Source organism: Cydia amplana, chromosome 24 (genome assembly GCF_948474715.1).
Source record: "Cydia amplana chromosome 24, ilCydAmpl1.1, whole genome shotgun sequence".
Classification (NCBI taxonomy): domain Eukaryota; kingdom Metazoa; phylum Arthropoda; class Insecta; order Lepidoptera; family Tortricidae; genus Cydia; species Cydia amplana.
The window spans coordinates 7,373,687-7,394,287 of NC_086092.1; the positions used below are offsets into that span (position 1 = coordinate 7,373,687).

A 20,601-nucleotide genomic window follows, 5' to 3' on the forward strand; every position below is an offset into this window, starting at 1 on the left:
TGGTCTTCAAAACTGATATCAATTAGCCAAAAAATCAAAACGGTCCGACACAGATAATTTCATAATCATTTAGATTTCCAAATTTGGTTAAGATTGGTTAAGTTTTGGAGGAGGAAACAGTCGAGTACAAAACCTCGATTTTTGAGATTTTTACGCAGGATTTTTCGCCTTCTCCTTATCGCACTAGTTTTAGGAGCCGTTTCCGTTAGCAAGACGGGTATATTTACCTAAAATATTTAAATCTCAGCTCCTGTTTCGTCTTAAGAATCCGCAGCAATCTCGGCCGAATTGCACCTTCCCATACAAACGGAGTTTCGTTCTCATTTTAAAACTACGTGTTGGATTGTAATGAAACTTTGCACATGAAATCACATAATGTATATCTAGCCCTGTAATTAATTTATATAGCTCCAGTTTATAAAACAAACGAAATAGAGCAAAAACTAAACTTAAATTCGCAGTACCTACTTTTTTATAAATGTCAGCTTCAACTACTATGATGGAACGAAATAAATATTTTTTGCTGATGTTTTCAGTACAACTGATAAATTATGTACCTACATCTAAGAATTAATTTGTATTTTTAACACGATTAATTGAGTAAATATGTACATACTAAAGACACACTGCTTACACTGTTCCCACGTCCCAAAAAAATATTTTATAAATGCAAAAAACACAGAAACTATCAATGAAGTGACATCGCGGTATGATTTTATTACAAATGTAGGTACTCTTTACAATTAGGTATCTAATAGCTTCAGTATTCCAAAATAAAATTTCTACACAGTAAAATGAAAACAAAACTGATCCACAATTAGAAACGGCAATTCACCGATCGGCAAAACAAAATCAGATAACTTAAAAAAAAAACTAAAAATACCTGAACGCAGCCATAAAAACTTAAGGCAACACACACGTCGCGACGGCACAAGAACACAGTCCACACTGATGCACGTGACAACGTAACATAGACACTGGCTGGAAACTGGTTAATAATTTATTCATATCGGCGCCTCGCGAGGATTTTAAAAAAAGTTGCGAAAAAAATGACGGTTAGGTTTTTGATTTGAACTTGGAATGAAATCACGAAAGCACTGTCAAAACTACTTGTAGCCGTTTTTTGAGTGGGTCTGTATTGTTTCCCATAAAGTTTTAAGTCATAATGTATTGTTTGTCAGCATTTTCGTTAGTCATAATTTGGTTTTTCTCAGAAACGCGTAACTTTTCAGGATTGCCATAAAACAAACCTAACCTAACCTATAGGATAACTTTAGGAAATCCCTGGAAAATGTACAGTTTCAGAATTATGGCTAATGATAATCTGACAATCATTACAATATGACTAATCATTATGTCAAACAAAGGGATCCGTTTTTAGGGTTCCGTAGCCAAATGGCAAAAAACGGAACCCTTATAGATTCGTCATGTCTGTCTGTCTGTCTGTCTGTCTGTCTGTCCGTCTGTCCGTGTATGTCACAGTCACTTTTCTCCGAAACTATAAGAACTATACTGTTGAAACTTGGTAAGTAGATGTATTCTGTGAACCGCATTAAGATTTTCACACAAAAATAGAAAAAAAAACCAATTAATTTTAGTATAGACTTAGAAATGAAACTCAAAATTTTTTTTTTCATCAAACTTATACGTGTGGGGTATCTATGGATAGGTCTTCAAAAATGATATTGAGGTTTCTAATATCATTTTTTTCTAAACTGAATAGTTTGCGCGAGAGACACTTCCAAAGTGGTAAAATGTGTGTCCCCCCCCTGTAACTTCTAAAATAACAGAATGATAAAACTAAAAAAAATATATGATGTACATTACCGTGTAAACTTCCACCGAAAATTGGTTTGAACGAGATCTAGTAAGTAGTTTTTTTTAATACGTCATAAATCGCCTAAATACGGAACCCTTCATGGGCGAGTCCGACTCGCACTTGTTTAGTAGAAGTCCCAAGATTTCTACAGCAATGGGATAATGTTACTATGTCAGTACGAGCGAGATGCATAGAAAGTAAGTTACGTTCCCGCTAGCGTTTATGTCGGTGGTAGCCACATATAGGTATGTGAAACTACAGATGTGACTTCATCCGCCAAAAATGTCATCGTTCAGGGTTAAAACAGCGGCGACTAGTCGCAGCTACAATCTAATCACATTAACGTCACTACATACTATAAAACGTAGTCGCTTCCCGCTGTCTGTCTGTCCCTATGTATGCTTAGATCTTTAAAACTACGCAACGGATTTTGATGCGGTTTTTTTAATAGATAGAGTGATTCAAGATGAAGGTTTATGTATAATTTAATTGTAAACCCATGCAAAGCCGGGGCGGGTTGCTAGTTATATTATATCTACATAAAGTTCCTTTCCTTCCTTCCTTTTCCTAACATCCTCCAACCCTGTTCCTCCCTCCTTCCTTTCCTTTCCTTTCCTTTCCTTTCCTTTCCTTTCCTTTCCTTTCCTTTCCTTTCCTTTTTTTCCTTGTTCCTGTTCCTTTTGTTAACATTTCAAACTTAGGATCGGCCTCCAAGTCTCATCTTTCGTGATGACTTTATTTCTCAACTGACCTTTGGGAGAAGATTAATTTTATAATTACCTTCGCGTGTTCTTATAATTACCTAGCAATCTGGCTGCGTAGCCAACATGCCAATCGTTGACGCTCCGTAGCGAAGGTAGCGAACGAAACGCAACTGTCACTGTTGCACTAATACCTATGGAAGAGAGATAAAGAGAGAGGACTACGCTACGCCACGGAGCGTTAATGATTGGCACGTTGGCTAAGCACCCTGCGGGCTCAGCACGGTTCCATTTTTATCTACTATCACTAAGCCCGTCACTTTCGCACTTACATATTTGTTAGAACGTGACAGGCATGGTGATAAATGATAAAAATGCGACCGTGCTACTAGGGCTGATGTTGTAATAATGTAAACAAACTAGAGGAAAACGTAATTCTGGTCAGGAATTTCTGCGCCACTTTGTAAATCTCTGTTTTTATATGTTATATATAGGTAATTATTAGGTACCTACTATATCTATATCTGAGAGACCGAGCTTTGCTCGGAAAACATATAAAAACTCAAAAATGCGCGTTTTTTCTGAGATAAGACCTAGATCGATTTTTCGCCCCCGAAAACTCCCATATAGCAAAAATTCATCGAAATAATTATAGCCGTTTCCGAGATCCCCGAAATATTTATTAATTTATTATTATTTATTTATTTTATTTCCACAGACAGATCCAATGCGCCATGAAACACATACATGTAGGATCCTATACAGACACAACTACAGAAACGACGGACAAATTTTTAACGGATTCGATATTCAAAAATCGCCGCGCCTCCGCCGGATGCTTTGGAATGTGTCGTTTAGGGTTCCCTAATAAAAATGTATCTTATCTTATTATACCTTTAAACGAGCAATTGTTGTATATATATATATATATATTTTTTTTTTTTTTTTTTGGGGATCTCGGAAACGGCTCTAACGATTGAGATAAAATTTGCTGTATAGGGGTTTTCGGGGGCGAAAAATCGATCTAAAAATCGGTATATGATCTCTCGGAAAACGCGCATTTTTGAGTTTTTTATTGCTCGGTCTCCCACATATTGTACACTTATACAGTCAGTATCAAAAGTAATGCATCAGAGTACCCATCAAAGTATCTACCGTTCTCTAAAATAAAAGCTTCACAAAAAAGATGTCTGTATAATATTAAGAACAATTTAGGCCTCATTCGCACGAGCGCTCTTACAACGCGCGTTAAAAAAGCGTAGTTCTTAGTGGTAGCCGGCAACCAGGGCTATAACCGCGAAAATCGAAGTTTGCAAACGTTTTGCGGGCATCTTTCTCCGTCACTCATGAAATAAACACCCAAGCAACATTAATACATTTATTTATTTATCCAATTAACCAAAAATACAAGTAATAACCTGGTCGTATTAAGTATAATATGTGGACCATATTACACTTAATACGACCGTGAATGATATAGCAAATAGGTATGAAAGTATTATACTCAGATCAGCAATACACTGTATAGACAAGTACTCCGTCGCTGGTGGCTGCTAGATGGCAAAAGTGGTCGCTCCCGCCTTGTGCTTGGCCTTATATGAAGTTGGGTTTGACAGCTCCGGATGTACGTCACACGCAGTGTTGCCAGGATCATCGAAGGGGTGTTGCCAAAATGCCGCGGCGACAACACTCACGCCTTTATTGGAGTAAAAGAGAAAGATCCCCGCAATTTGCGAATTTCTGTTTTCGCGGTAGACCCTCAGTAGTCGCTTGTGCTATAGGTACGTAGCGAGTCGCCGAGTCGGCCGAGCGGACGACCAGTGACCATCAGCGACCAGTCGACAGTGCGCAACAGCTCTTAGGGCCTCTACAACCTTGAATAATTAGTGAAACCTAGTTTTCACCAAGGCGATACGGAAAAGTAGTTTTAACTTGGGAAAACACGTTTCAAAAAAAAACAAAATTAAAATTGACGTCATCTACTCGACTCGACAGTAGGCCAAAGGTATGGCGCCATCACTCGAAAAGATTGCACTATACCTTTGGCCTAGTACCTAGATGGCGTTAATTTTAGACATTTAACAAATTGACACATATCAGTGAAAGAATAAGGATCAAAGTCAAATGGCGTTCTAACAGTTTTAATCTTCTGTCGAAAGATGGCAGTAAATTTACTGTGGCTACATAATTTATTGGTTTTAAGGTCGGTCACTAATAATATTTGGATATATGTTGTGTCTTGTCAGAACCCTGCCACTACCCACGGTTCGCGCTTGACCAGTTTCTGCCCACGCTAACAAACCCGGCATTTTAATGATCTAAACGTGCAAATAAAACGTGTTCGGCTAAAACTGAATGAGTTACGATATTGCTACAAACATACATACATACTTACATACATTCATTCTTTATGGCGACGCGACGGTTTGGAGTGCGTCGTCTTTAAGAGTTTGATTGTCTTATTTTTTTAATTTATTTATCTATTGCCTTTAGACTCACATTTGATCACACTCCCATGCAAACAAAGTTACGCTCTACATATTTATACATAATTTGATATTTGATATTTATTAAAAATAAAACTTTATAGCATTAATATAATTATATACTCCTCACCTTACCTACCTACCAAAGAGAATAGAGTGTATCTGTATATGTATGTATGTATGAATGTATATACTTTATTGCACATGGAAATAAAAACACGAGAAACATAGTTACAGAGTAAATTAAATACAACAAAGGCGAACTTATCCCTGTATGGGATCTCTTCCAGTTAACCTTTGAGGAAACGAATAAAACAAAACAGAAGTAACGATGAATGACAAACAAAAACAATAGTGTACAATCACTAAAATTAATAAAATGCAAGTTTTGAATACACATAAGTGTACAGCGAGTTATTGTCATGGTAAATAATACATAGTTTGTCAAAGGACTATCTCATTTCAAACATAGACAGAGAGAATCATACTGTTGTCTTACACTAGTACTAGCACCCAAAAGAAAAGGATGAGTATAGTTTTTTTTTGTTCTTATTTACTGACAAATTTAGTTTGACGAACTATATGTAGCCACAGTAAATTTACTGCCATCTTTCGACAGAAGATTAAGACTTTTAGAACGCTATTTGACTTTGATCCTTAAGGTGACAGTCCATTTCCGACGTCAGCTGCACTACTGTTCATTTTACTATGGGAATTGACAGTAACACCGACGCGTTCAGTACCGGTAGTGCAGCTGCGGTCAGAAATGGAATGTTACCCTTATTCTTTCACCGATATGTGTTAAATTTGTTTATATCAAAAAGTAATGCCATCTACTCGACAGTAGGCCAAAAGTATGGCGCCATCGCTCGAAAAGATTGCACCATGCCTTTGGCCTAGTCTCTAGTAGATGGCGTTACTTTTTGATATTTAACAAATGCAGTAAATTTAATTTACTGTGGCTAGAGTCTGTGCGGAAAGAGAAGAGTCGTGAAATGTATTGGGTCCCATAGGTACATGCCTCGACTCTTCTCTTTTCGGACAGACTACATTACTTTGACAATTCGCCTCTATTTCAAATTCTCTTTGCTACCTAGCTTTAAGGGCTTTTTCTAAAATAAATATCGAAAACCTGATTCTTTCAAATCTGGACATTCTTGGGCTCATTCTACTCGGAATCGACAGCACTCTCCACCCTTCCATTAAAAAAAAATGTCCATTCCATTACGTCACGTTTTATTATGAGAAAAATTTTCACTTGTATGGACGTGACGTAGTGGAATGTACAATAAAATGTCCATTCCATTACGTCACGTTTTATTATGAGAAAAATTTTCACTTGTATGGACGTGACGTAGTGGAATGTACAATTTTCATACAAATTTTTGGGACATGTTTTTTATCATCAGAATTGAATATGCTAGTGATTCTGAGTTGAAAGAAACCCAAAAACACCAGGATCCGTGAGAATCGGGTTTTCAATAGGTATTTATTTTAGAAAACGCCCTTAAACCCTTTTTTAAGTCAGTTAAAACTTCCATAATCACAGTACCTAAAAATATGTTTTATCAAATGACGCCAACATCGAATATTTGGGATACAAAACAAAAAACAGAGTTTTTATGAGTCTACCCACGCCGACTGTGACCTAGACCGGCCGACCTTAGGTCTGAAACGAGTTTGGTACCTAGGTTTAGTACCTGCGTTCTAAGCTTTGGGCGACCGAATTGTCTGTAGGTATTAAAGTTAAATCTTTAGGGCCATCTTAGTTTGAGAAAGGGTACATTGTGCAACGAGGGGTAAGTGAAATGTTGCAAACGAGGTCTTTAGATGCACGACAGCTGCAGCCTGGAATCACAGAACAACTTTGTCAGTAGAAAAAGGCGCGAAATTCTAATTTTGGGTCTCAATTATTTCCTAAAAAGTTTTAAGTCATAATGTTTGCCCGCATTTTCGTTAGTCATAATTCATTTGGTTCAGAAACACGTCACTTTTCAGGATTGCCATAAAACAAACCTAACCTAACTTATCTACAGGATAATCTTACGAAAATCCTGAAAAGTTAAAGGTTTCAGTTTTATGACTAATGATAATATGACAAACAATACATTATGACTTAAAACTTTATGGGAAACAATAACCCTTCACGCTCAATATTTTGTTTTTTTTTTGCCGCTTTTTTCTAGAAATGGCTTGACAGACTATAACTTTGTAAGTCTATGGTTTGTAAGACGTGTCTTAAGTAACCTTGCATTCCGACGTTAGAAAAAAAACAAAAACAAGATGGCGGGCTCGTACCAGCTGATTTTTAAACGGTCATATTTTTGGGTGAATGGGTGCACGATTTTTATGATTTGAGCTGTTTTGTTGCAAAACTTGCAACGAATACTTATATGAGGTATTTACACGTCGTGCAGACATACTAACTATATATTCACGGGAGACGGACTTTATATATTATTTAGTCATTTAGTACCTATTTAAGTAAATAGTAATTAACACGGAGGGTACGAAACATAAGTTAAATTTTACTTGTACTTTCACTAGTTGTACTGCCCGGGTACTGCCTGTAAATTATTTCCGTATACCATTTCCATAAAATAAAGAACTCAAAATCTAAATTTAATAGTAATACTACAAAGTTAGGTAAGTATATTAAACACAAAAATCTTAACCTAAATTAAGCTAAACCCTAACTAACACACACAAAAACTATTCGCAATACTTGACCCGCGCCCAAACGCAAAGGAGCCTATTACGCTCGCCGCGTTGCCACGTTGAACGGCGATGTATGTACAACCTCTGCATCAGGAACAACCCGGATGTGTGACTCCGTAAAAATAAGTAAAGTCTAAGGAAAAAACGCCTGCCTGCTTGTAATATGCCTACTTGAATAAACTGTCTTTTATCTTATCTTATCTTAACGTACCTCGGAAAATCAAGAAAAATATATGCTCGAATAGGTGGCAACATACCTTTGGCCTATACTCGTGTAGATACGACACCGTTTGATATTTAACAATTTTAAGACATTATCAGTGAAGGAACATGGGTAAAAGTCACATGGCGTTCTAAAATAGTTATTTACGATTTACGATACAAGTGCGGAAAAGAGGAAATTCGAAACGAGTGGCGATAAATTAAATCACGACCGGAGGGACTGTTTTAAATCGTCACGAGTTGGGAGTTACCTATTCGCACGTGTATCGTACAACGTTTTATAGTACATATGGCACTTTAAACTTTTGACATACGCACGGAAAGTGCTTTTTCCTGCACTAGTTCGGGAAAGTAGCAGTGCGTATGTACTGTAAAAACATATATGTAATATATTGATATTTTTATTCACTTTCATTTTTAGTTTTAATCCTGTGTTAAAGATGGCAGTAAACTAGCTTTTACTGTTTTAGATCCGGTAACGATAACGATGCACAACACGCTTACGCAGCGTACTACGTAGGCGAACAACACGCGAACGCACTCCTTTTTACCTGCGCAGTTGAACTGTACAGGTAAAACTGCGCAGGCGTACCCTAGTGTGTATGGCCAGCTTTACGTAAGACGCAGCGTTAGTACTTAGTCGTCAACTAGTCAATGTATGGCCGACTAGACAGACAGACATCCGGGTCGGCTGGTGCATTATTCATAAGGTTAAAACCGGGCAAATTTGAGTTAAACTCGCGCTTCGAGGGTTGCGTACCTGAGCTGGACCAGCATTTGTAATTACAACATACTATGAAAATAGTAAGAACAAAATATTATTAGAGTTGATCAAAGGCGCTTATGCTTTCAAAGATAGCATTTTGGGACCAGGGAATTTGCCGTGGCCGGGTGGTCTAGTGGTCAGGAGTGTCCGGTCGATTCCCGCGTCGGCCACCAGTGGATTTGGTCACATTTTCTTTAGTGTATGATATCTATTTCAGTTGATAGCAAAATATAGTCTGACTCTGAAAATTAGCTTCATTTAAATTGGTTTAACGGTTTTAACGTGAAGAGGTAAAAAATAGACAGGATAGACAGTAAGTAAGTTATATTTATTAGCACAAAAATTAACAAGTTAGCACAAAAATTAACAAAATATACATCATCATCTTCCTCGCCTTATCCCGGCTGCCACGGCTCCTGGGAGCCTGGGGTCCGCTTGACAACTAATCCCAGTAATTGGCGTGGGCACTAGTTTTTACGAAAGCGACTGCCATCTGACCTTCCAACCCAGAGGGTAAGCTAGGCCCTTATTGGGATTAGTCCGGTTTCCTCACGATGTTTTCCTTCACCGAAAAGCGACTGGTAAATAAATATCAAATGATATTTCGTACATAAATTCCGAAAAACTCATTGGTACGAGCCGGGGTTCAAACCCGCGACCTGCGGATTGCAAGTCGCACGCTCTTACCGCTAGGCCACCAGCGCTTCAACAAAATATACATAATATATGTAACAAAATATACATAATAACAATAATTCATTAGCACGAACAGAAAAATAAAAGAAGATTGTGCTAAAAGGTCCTCACTCAGCTTGATGTCACGAAGTGAGTCCGACGTGAGCTTGTCAAGACACTTTTACTATTGGGTCGTGTTTAAGCTCCAACTTCCCCCTCTCGTGTGACGCTTCGGGCCTTCGGCCCTACGCGGAGCTCGGCCTTCGGCCTTCGCGAGCCTCGACGCTTCGGGCTCGCTTATCAAGACACACACAACGTGACGATGATTTTCAGTGAGGCCTGATAAAACTAAAAATCTAAAACTAGAACTAAAACTAAATCTAACTAATACAAATATCCGAGAAAACATAATAAGAGCTTTTGGCCTTCGCCAATGTGTGTGTGCGAGTACATATGTGTATTGGTTGGCAACCTCGTTTTACAATTTTTGTTTATCTAATAGATAATTCCGGAGTTTAACTTTAAAAGAGGCGACAGTACATTATATTTAGCTTCTTAAAGTCAGAGCCAGAGGTATGCCCCCCTTGACACTCTGTACGATATTTGAGGTTGGGTCGGTGAGTGGTTTCACTCGGGTGTTCTTAGAGGGCGCCACTGTGAACCGGTGGAGTAACGCTGCGAGGCCTGCGAGTGACTGCATGAGGCCTAAACGCTCACCTGTGCAAAAATAAGTTTCAGTTAGAAAATATTATTTATAGATTATATCATTTGAAGATTAAATTCAAATTCAAATAATTTAAGTATTGTGGCATTCCACGAGAATGTCGCTTACGTAACGCTTTCGCCTTGTATGGCCTTAATCAAATCCCTAAAGTTCTAGAATATACTGCCAATTTCTTAGCCAAGTCGTGAAATATTAACAGACCCAATATAGCTTACTCAGCATTTTCAGAAGTATTAGAATAATGTCGTTACGTAAGCGACATTCTCGTGGAATGCCCCTATTTCAGAATAAAATTCCATACCTACCTATACATTCACAACAAAATTAAAATTAACTAAAGTATAATTTAATATATTAGTAACATTAGGTAATACTTTAAAAAACTATGTTAGCACACAAGAAACAAATTACCTACACAATTTAATTAACATTTATTTCCCCACTGTGGTATGGAGTTGAATCCATCGCCGCAGTATTGGGGAGTCCAACCTTTCGGATGCAACATAAGGATGACTTACGCCAGACCGGGTCGTGCCCGTGCTGAGGCGTCCGACATGTCATTTTCTAGCTCCAGAAGCTCCGGCCCGGCCCCGGCCCGGTCTAGCTCCGGCCCAGCCCCGGCCCGGAGCTTCCGGCGCTTCGTTTTATATGGAAAGCACCACGCGATCACCGATCAGCATTGACGTATAATATCTAAGGACGGGCTAATGGGGCACTAAACATCGTACTAGTTCAGCGGGGCTACCCACGAATTCCAGCCAATCGTGCAGTCTAACGCGACTAGTTGCGACCAATAGCGCGCGTGATGCGAACTCGTCAACCAATCGCGCGCGTGATGCGAACTCATCAACCAATCGCGTTGTAGCGATTTCACACCGCTGTACTGGCCTCTGTCATGCCTCATTATTATTGCCCGTAAAGCCAGTCCCTAGATATCTATGTCAATGCCGATCGGCCGTCTAGCGTGAGTCATCCTTTACGCTGCATCGAAATCACTACAATATTTACGATGTCTGCTGATAACAAGACAAAGATTATGATGATGATAAATTTGATAGCGAAATAACTCATGTTGAGTAATTTTTTTATGTTTTTTCCCTATAAACGATACGATATTTATCAATTGAATTATCATGTCTATTAATAGAATAATTTTTAGGGTTCCGTACCCAAAGGGTAAAAAACGGGACCCTATTACTAAGACTTCGCTGTCCGTCCGTCCGTCCGTCCATCCGTCCGTCTGTCACCAGGCTGTATCTCATGAACCGCGATAGCTAGACAGTTGAAATTTTCACAAATGATGTATCTCTGTTGCCGCTATAACAACAAATACTAAAAATAAAATAAGATAAATATTTAAGGGGGGCTCCCATACAACAAACACGATTTTTTTGCTCTATTTTTGTTGATGGGGCGGAACCCTCCGTGCGCGAGTCCGACTCGCACTTGGCCGGTTTTTTTTAGGTATTTAACAAAATGTAACAAACCACAACGTGTTTTATTGGGAAAGAGTATTCTTCAAGTCAATTAAGTTAACTCGATGTGACAAAACTTACAGTATAACAATGAAGCTGTAACAATGTCACTTTATTGCACATAAACAGGTTTACATAAAACGGACAAAAACAAAACAAAAATAAGAATGTTATGTACAAAGGCGAACTTATCCCTAAAAGGGATCCCTTCCAGCTAACCTTTGAGAAAATGCGAAAGGATCAAACACTAACAGGTGAAAGACAATTTAATATGGACAAATAGCAATATGAGAATTTTGGATACACATAAAGGAAGACGAGAGCAATAAATAAAGAGAAAACCAGTACTACCTACTCATAAATACGCATAAACTATAAACATACTTATACATATATAACCTATATACACATATACATATACGTATACATAAACATACCTCATCCTGCTATTATACATATGTAGTAGATTGTTAACCAAGGGATGAAAAGCACGGGTGTCATTCTGAATCCCTAACAACGTTTGTCCTAAAGTCACTTGCCCTAACTGGTTTGTCCTAATGGGCACATGCCCTAACGATCAATTGTCATAACGATTATTTTCCATAGGTAATGTAAGGTTCTGAAAAATGGCTAGGTTTTGGAACCTGCTGCCACAAAAGTGGGTTAGGTTAGGGTTAGAACTATAACCCCCGCAAAAAAGAAAATATGCTTAATAACATTAGGATAAGTAATCAATAATTAGGGAAACCAAAATTAGGGTTTTTAGTGTTAGGACAACTGATCATTATGACAAACAATATTAGGGAATGCAAATATAGGAGAAAAGACTTTAGGGATTCAGATATAGATCCCTTTCACCCGAGTTAAACACTCTACCTACTTTTCATTTCGAATACGAGGAAAATAAAATGCGTGTTTTTTTTAAACACGACTAAATATACATATTTATAGTACTTCTTGAGGGTATTTTCAATAAACAATTTAGGATAAATGTCGTTATTTATGGAATGAGGAGTTAAAATCAGAATGGAAATTGTATAACAAATCCATTTAAACCCAAATTTTCATTGCTTGTCGTAAAAAACTTTAAAAAATCGTACTTGGAACGTAAAATGCTCTAGTGCAGAAACGTATCATCTTCTGCACACCTTTAAGAACAACAATGACCCTCTTTCAGAGCATGAGAAATGAAAAATTTTGTAACATTTGCCGTTTGGAGCTAGGTCGATACATGTCGATATGTGTCAAAATAGTCCCCAAATATTTATTTTATTTAAATATTTGAGGTCGTATCTATCAAAATAAGATCGAACCCCTAAAAAATTGTATAATCAGAACAGGCTGTAAGTAGCTACAAAAATAACTTACCAATACAGGCCCTAGGCCCTTCTCCGAACGGCAAATACGTATTCTTCATAATGTTCTTCAGATTCTCCGGATTGAACCTTTCCGGAATAAAGCTCTCAGGGTCCTTAAAATATTTAGGGTCTGTATGAATACCCTGCAGTGGTATCATAATACCTGTCCCTTTATCTATGGTGACGTCTGTGCCAGGGAATTGGTAGCTTTCTGCACTTTTTCTAATTAGGTAACCGAGCGATGGAAACAGACGCATTCCTTCCCTGTAATTAAGAAGATTGAGGTTTATACACTAGTTTATAGACTTCCGTACCCAAAGGGAAAACGGGGCCCTATAACTAGGACTCCTCTGTCCGTCTGGCTGTCACCAGGCTGTATCTCATGAACCGTGATAGGTAGACAGTTGAAATTGTCACTGATGATATATTTCTGTTGCTGATATTACAACACATACTTACTAAAAAGTACGGAACCCTCGATGGGCGAGTCCGACTCGCACTTGTCCGGTTTTTAGAGGCCATATTCGGATGGCGACTACAGGGTGTTATTGTAGCGTTGCTGCCGCAGCGTTGACGCTGGCAATGTCACTGTTAATCTACTTGTTAAAATGACTGGCTTAGCGGCAAAGCAGCAACGACAGCAACAAAATTTCTCACTTAGTGTAAGGCATGAGTGGACGCTCGGAGCGGAGCGTTCGGCAGGGCGTGCGGCGTGGCGTCGGGCTCACGCGTGATGTGAGCAGCGTGCACTAAGGCCGCTCCTATACGTGCGCATTTGTTTAACATGCACGCCGCACGCCCCGCCCCGCTGCACGCACAACTCGAGCGTCCACTCAGGCCTTTCACTTACGGTTCGTCTCATGGTGAGTTCGAAACCTTATACTTAAGTGAGAAAAATCACAAAAAGACAAATAAAGAAAACTGGTATGAAGAGTTGAGAGCTTAGGAAACGGGACGGCCGCTTCTCCATACAAACGTTGTCCCCATTTTCATCTCTGGATATTGACATTATGGAAAATATTTTAACATAATTTGAAGTATATTTAACATAGCTATGCCCCTACGCTACGTTTCACTTTTTTTATTATTGTAAAAACTAGGAGCGAAATGCAGATTTCATACAATATTTTAAATGCTTCTATCTTTTATTATAATTATTAATACGAACAAAATCAACGTAGTGGCAATAGCTGTGGTTGGTATACAATAAGTTGAGTCAAAATATTTTGAAAAATATTAATATACGTAGAGGAAAATGCGTGTACGAAAAGGCGATTTCGCACGGGTCCTTTCACTTTCATCTTAATTCAATTAGGTAGTTGCCATCGCAATCCAACGCGGCAACGCAGCGAGCGTGATGGATACCTTTGCGTCGGGGGCAGCCCGGGACACGGGACGGGTTTTTATATATTTAGTTTGTTTGTCATTCAATTAATTAAACTACTAACTTGAAACACATGTGTAAATACTGCATCTCTTTCACCGCATCGTAGCACAGTTTCCCGTCGTATCTGGTGAGTACGTCATCGATCTCCAGCTGACACCTGGCCTGCTGGTCAGGGTGCAGAGCGAGTTGGTGCAGCGTGTAGCTGGTCGCCGACGAGGACGTCTCGAACCCGGCCGTGAAGAATATAAAAACCTGCGCCGCCATCAGCAGCTCGTCCATCTCCAATTCTACTATATCTGGTGTTCCATCTAGGTTCCTCGTCTCTATAGACTCCCCCACAATTTTTCCCTTTTCCTTCAACTCGAGAAGCAAATCAATAAAGTCATTCCTCCCTGAGGGCTTGTAATCTCTCTGTTCCATGATACTTTTTACCAAAGCTACCGTATTCCTTTCGATTTCGGGCGCTAAGAAGTGGAGATTCTTGAACAGTTCCGGTGCAAATATTTTCAGAAAATTGATTACGCCTTCACGGATTGAGAATGTGAATATGCGTTTGCCTAGCTTTCTGAATGTTGAGGTTTCGTCGGAGATTGAATCCGTGTCTAAGCCGAAGCCGCAGGCGCCGATGAAGTCGGTGGTGTAGCGCGCCATGAGGTCTCGCACGTCTACTTCTGAACCCAGCCTGGCGGCAGCTGCAGTCTGCAGCCGCTCTGTCCTCTCCACGATCAGAGGGAACATCGCCTTCAGCTTACCAGACGTAAAAGCTGGCGTCATCCTCTGCCGCAGCAGCTTCCACAGATCCCCATCAGCGAAGAACAGGTTCTTCAACATCGGTTCAACCTTCTTGTGCGGATTAATCGCTCTTAGATAAAACTTATTAAAGTCTGTCATTAGAACACGCTTGATTAGGTCCGGGTCGCGAATCACTAAAGATTTTTTACTACTATAATAATATCCGACCATCTTTTCTTCTGGGTATCTTCTGTAGATAGCTGTGACGTATTGGGTGATGCTTTGTTTCTGAAGGAAGATACGAGATGTGCTGCCCACAAATGGATATGGTTTTTCATATTTGACGCCTTTCTTTTTCCAATAGTCGTATCCTTGCGTACTGTATAAGTATAAGGTCCAAATAAGGACTACTATAGCTATGATAATTATCATTTTTACGTTAAAATATAGGTTACCGTACCAATAACTTGTTATGTTTGCTAGTTAATTATAATCTGGATAATAATTGAATGACGATCACTATTTATAGCGTTATCTGTTGATGTTGTGGATGAATGATACACTTAATACTAATACCTATAGTTACGAATGTTTTAAATTAAAGATTAAGTTCTTGCACTTTCACAAATGATAACGATGATAAAAATGTATTAGGTAATTATCAGACAACAAAGACTTTTTTCAAATGTAGGGATAAGTAATACTTGGTAAGTACTTAATACCTATTATTGGGACTGGGCAACTGGCCAGACATTATCATTAATTCATTATACACTATTTATATTGATAAGTATCGCTAAAGTTTATTTTTTTATTCGGTAGACTAAAATGTCATTTCATACTATGAAATGTCATTTTAGTCTATGTCCGAATAAAAAAATAGACTTTACCTCTTCGTTCTATTTCAATTTTCACAATATCTAATACCTTTAAACGAGCAATTCTTGTTTATTTATTTAAGTATTTATTTATTTATATATATATATATATATATATATATATATATATATATATATATTTCGGGGATCTCGGAAACGGCTCTAACGATTTCGATGAAATTTGGTATATAGGGGTTTTCGGGGGCGAAAAATCGATCTAGCTAGGTCTTATCTCTGGGAAAACGCGCATTTCCGAGTTATTATATGTTTTCCGAGCGAAGCTCGGTCACCCAGATATTTTTATATTATTTCAGTTGCAATTGTTAACAGCACTGGAGTTTTGTTTTGACCGTCACCGAGGTCGGACGCGTCCCGGGGTGTTTTACAAGGGTGTACGCTATACCATTTTGTCGCCAGATGTGCGGGCCGGGCCGGACCGTGCCTTTTTTTTGTATATAAATGACCGCGCGCGTTTTGTGTGTTTCGGTTTCGATTCTATGATTCTATTCATTTCTATTAAAATATCTCATCCCGATAAATGCCGGTTTAACGTATTTTTTATTATTTTAAAATGTGTAAAATCACTGCGCATACGCCGAAGTAAACCTCAGCGAAGTCGAGACATGAGTACGAGTTACCTGGTGAGAGATTTCCATTTTACCTCCAAATAACATGCTCATGTGGATTGAATCTCTGTATAATTGCATTGTCTGTTTTAAGCAGGGTAGCAGTACAAGCAATACTTGAACTATGTTGAGTACCTGTATGTTGCTGTCTCTTTACGAGCAAATGTAGACGATTACCTTCAATCTTGCCCCAAAACGGCAACTACATACTAGTATACCGAAAGATGCAAGTTGATAAAACGAACTCTATGTTAATTTCGTCGTTACAATACCATTCCAATTTTGTTCTAAATTAACATGTGTCACGACTCACGAGGGACGCTGCTTGTACACAATTTTTTTTCCTTCGCACGAGTTTGGTTGGTGGAAGTTGTTACTTCAGATAATGTCGTGGCGGTCTCATGTGCCTACTGTATACCTATAGCGGCAACTTTATTTTATTCCTAACAACTGGACTGGGTTAGGATAGAGGTAATTGAGTAAGAAAGATGCCTATGCCTGTAGGTGGGTGTAGCTTAAAAAGGGAAAGAAGGGACCTCTTACGGAACCCACTGATTTCAATGTACAGCGAGACATACTGAGCGATTGTAAAGGGTTGTAAAAGGCGAGCAAAATACGTAAGACAGTCGGCTCAAAGAAACGAATCAAAATACAAAGGCCCGCAGAAGTAATGGCGGACACCGCTTCAGAATTATTTTTTATACTATCCGGCTTCAAGGGTCTTACAGCCCATCACAACATGTGCAGTTGCAATAAATGCCAAAAAAAAGGGTACGAGGCACGGCTACTTTCACCACGACCACGCCGGGGCGCGAGGAATTGAAGGAATGTAACAGGTATGCTGGTAGTGACTTCAAAATAATACCATACAATTGTTTTATATATTTATATCGTCGATATATGAATTGCAAACTAAGAGATACCTACCAAGTATAACCGTAAATGGAATATTTGCATTGAGAAATATGAAGTTAAGATACCGGAACGGGAAGAGGGTGTCATGGGTCTTTAGCCCTAACTACCAAATAATATTCAGGTTTAACAATCAATTCAAGTGAAACTCTATTAATATATCTTTCTGTAATTTTTATTGAATTGTTTCGTTTGTGTGTTTTTTTTTAAATCAAAGTGATAGTGCAATTTTCTCATGCTCGAAGTAAATATGTAATATGCTGATGTGCAAACTCTGTGTTTTTGCGGTTTTATTGTGTTAGAAGTGTCTGTGTTGTGCAGTGCTAAAATCCAGTTTTGTATGTCCTAGCGTGATTAAACTACTATCTATCTTTATTATTATTTTATATAAAGTAAAGTACCTCGCAAGTTGTGATTTTCTTTTTGTGCCTACTGAGTAATAATATAACAAACGTCAACCATTATACCAACCGGTAGATATTACTTACTCGTGCCTCCTGGGAAAAAAAAGGTCCCCCTAGAAATTCCTATATCTACAAGCTGCGCTACCTGTGCTACACTACACTTATACAACAGGACAAAATCCTTCGTCCACCTTACCGAAGCTCAACGTACGCTACGCAAGCACATACTTGGTCGACGATCAAGAAACTTAATGACCACTACCTGCCTTCTTCATTATCGCAAGAAAACGCAGCACTCCACGCAGCTCTGGAATATAAAGAGAAAGAGAGGAAGGAGGGACGCCCGTTATATACGTGGGAGGACTCACTTAACCACGACATTCGACACTATACTTACTAACCGACCCCGATTCTATTGGGAGTACATATCTGAAAACAGAAGCAGCCTAAAAAAAAAAACAAGCTGAAAAAAAAATATACAAACAACCGGAAACGGACACGGAATCAGAGCCAGAGGAAACGGAAAACGGTGGCGGCACTAGCGGTAGGATATCTAATACGGAGCCCCAAGTGACCTAGCACGCTTTGATTAGATCAGAGATTACGTAATAAAGACAAGATGAAGAAGAAGACATGAAGAAGACAGGAAGAAAAAGCAGTCATATTCCCTCACAACCAAGTATTTATTACACACCAAGTATAGTATCTATCTACCCCATGCTGACTTCACGATGCCTGTATTCGGGTCGGCTCAAAATTTCCCGTCTCTCCTACTATCCTGACTGCAAACCCTACACTCCAGTCCTATCTACTGGGTGCTCCGGTGTCTCGGGCAGGCTGCGGGCGCCTACGGAGGGGTGGCAGGGGTTGTTGCGTAATAAGCTGGTTTGCGCGCGTACTTTGTTTGATTTCGCGTTTGAGGCTTAGCCGGTGTGAGGTGACGCTGACACCTCCACTGACTCGATGCCGCTTAGGTTGAATCAGCAGAGTCATACGAGCTTACAGGGCTATTTGCCTCAACTACGCCTCCCCCTGTAGTCTCCTCTTCCTAGTCCTTGCTGCAGGATCTGCTGGCTGGAGTTACCCCTAGTATCAGTATCAGTATCAGTATCAGTTGCAATTGTTAACAGCACTGGGGGCTGTCCATAAATTACGTCATCTATTTTTGACGATTCTTGACCCCCCCCCCTAAAATCATCCAAAAATCATGCTTCGAATGACCCCGTTTCCTCCTACGTCATGCTACCATCATCCGATGTCCAGACCCCCCCCCCCCCTAATTTGAAATAACATAATTTATGAATAGCCCCCAGGCTTAAAAGATGCTTAAATAAAAGTCACTAATTTTTAGGAGCTTTTGCTGATATAATTAGGTACCTATATACCTATACTTCAACCCTTAATTTATATGTTAGACTTTGTTAAGAAATAGGTAGGGAGTTGATTTTTGAAAGCGTTTATAAACCAATTCCTTATAGGTATAGTCAGGCGTGTCTCACTCCGCGATTTCGTCGCTTTGCTACAGGTACCTAAAAGTACATCCATTCCGGTCCCAATTTTGGGGAAAGCCATAAGCCGCGCGTGGCGCTGTCGCCACCTAGCGGCCATATCTGTGCTGATCGTAACAGACGCGTTTTGTTAGAGAGTGAGTCTTCTGTACTCAGTACTATTATTTATTCTGTGGTATGGTTAATAAAAATCGATGAGCAATGTAACTCGTTACGAATTAACTTAAACCACCCCACCGTCGTCGTGATATCGTATCGGCAGGAAAGCTACGGGTTTCATTCCATTGATTCCAGTATTGATATCAGATATGAAAAATAGGCTTTTGAAAATATTAAATGCTTTGAGTCTTGGGGTGAAAGACTTAATGCGCCAGCACATCACGAGTGTAGGTTTATGCTCTTTTTATTAAATATTTTAATGCTAGCGCCATCTATCGTTACGACGTTATACTTAATATGTTATGTATTTACAGTTTATCCTGCCATCTATGATCGAGTAGCCAAATGACTAGACAAGCACTACAGCTATCTCAGTAGTGTATGGCTGATGCACAGAGGGCGCCACTGATTTTTGCAATGGGGTGCGCATGTCAAAAATAAGCTGTCATTCAATTCATTTTATTTTGTGTTGGCTGAAACGCGACTTGATTTGGTTTGTGAAAAATACTCGGATAAGGTGGCCGCGGGCATGCCCCTCCAAAAATTCAACCGAAAACCTGGAGAACGGTTAAGGATTATTCGTCAGTGATTATTTGCAAAAAGTTCGCCGTTTCTCAACGCATAAAAAACATAGATTTAGATTTTTCGACGAATTTTCATCTCATTTCCATCTATTGTGTGTTGGTGTTTTTTATTTACAATTGGACGATGTGGACAAGATTAGACAATAAAGTGTTCAGTGGTTAGTTCTATTTTCGACTGCATATAGTGCTAAATATATCGTGGTGTTCTTGTTTTGATGAATTACTCCCAACAGAAGGCGTCTAAATTTTGTAAGTATTTTTCGTCTATCTATAACCTCGCACGAGGAAAAACCGTTCCTATCCTTATTTGATAAATAGTAACATTTTCCAGGAATTCAACAGTAAATAAATGTACCTAAGAATATCCATGACCATTAAAAATAAAAATAAAGATGTTAGGCGCAATTTTTTTTAATAATATAAGTGGTTTGGATTTGCAAATTGGTCAGCTTTATTAGCTCTGATTT

General features: G+C 39.0%; 3 protein-coding genes across 3 annotated transcripts in view; 1 reads left to right on the forward strand and 2 right to left on the reverse strand.

Annotated features, from left to right (window-relative positions):
• LOC134659241 (androgen-dependent TFPI-regulating protein-like) overlaps positions 1–20,601 on the reverse strand; it is a 516,400-nt gene that overhangs the window by 318,789 nt on the left and 177,010 nt on the right. The window lies entirely within an intron of this gene.
• Positions 9,931–15,495, reverse strand: LOC134659128 (cytochrome P450 6B7-like). Its single transcript, XM_063514740.1, has 3 exons — positions 14,393–15,495; positions 12,955–13,208; positions 9,931–10,104 (listed from the first exon to the last, which is right to left on the reverse strand). Exons 1-3 carry the CDS (start codon positions 15,493–15,495, stop codon positions 9,935–9,937), a joined length of 1,527 nt encoding a protein of 508 aa, XP_063370810.1. The 3' UTR covers positions 9,931–9,934.
• LOC134659066 (uncharacterized) overlaps positions 19,970–20,601 on the forward strand; it is a 65,668-nt gene continuing 65,036 nt past the window's right edge. Inside the window, exon 1 of the mRNA XM_063514671.1 lies at positions 19,970–20,383. The gene's annotated coding sequence lies outside the window, so the exon portion shown is untranslated. The remainder of the gene's footprint in view (positions 20,384–20,601) is intronic.

Bases quoted from the DNA above. Each gene is read 5' to 3' on its own strand.
- LOC134659128 (XM_063514740.1), bottom strand. From the start codon at position 15,495: ATGATAATTATCATAGCTATAGTAGTCCTTATTTGGACCTTATACTTA. The intron at 13,209-14,392 runs GTTAGTAGTTTA...TCTTAATTACAG, and splicing joins TATTTACACATGTGTTTCAA to GGAAGGAATGCGTCTGTTTC. The intron at 10,105-12,954 runs GTAAGTTATTTT...ATTTTTGCACAG, and splicing joins AGGGCCTAGGGCCTGTATTG to GTGAGCGTTTAGGCCTCATG.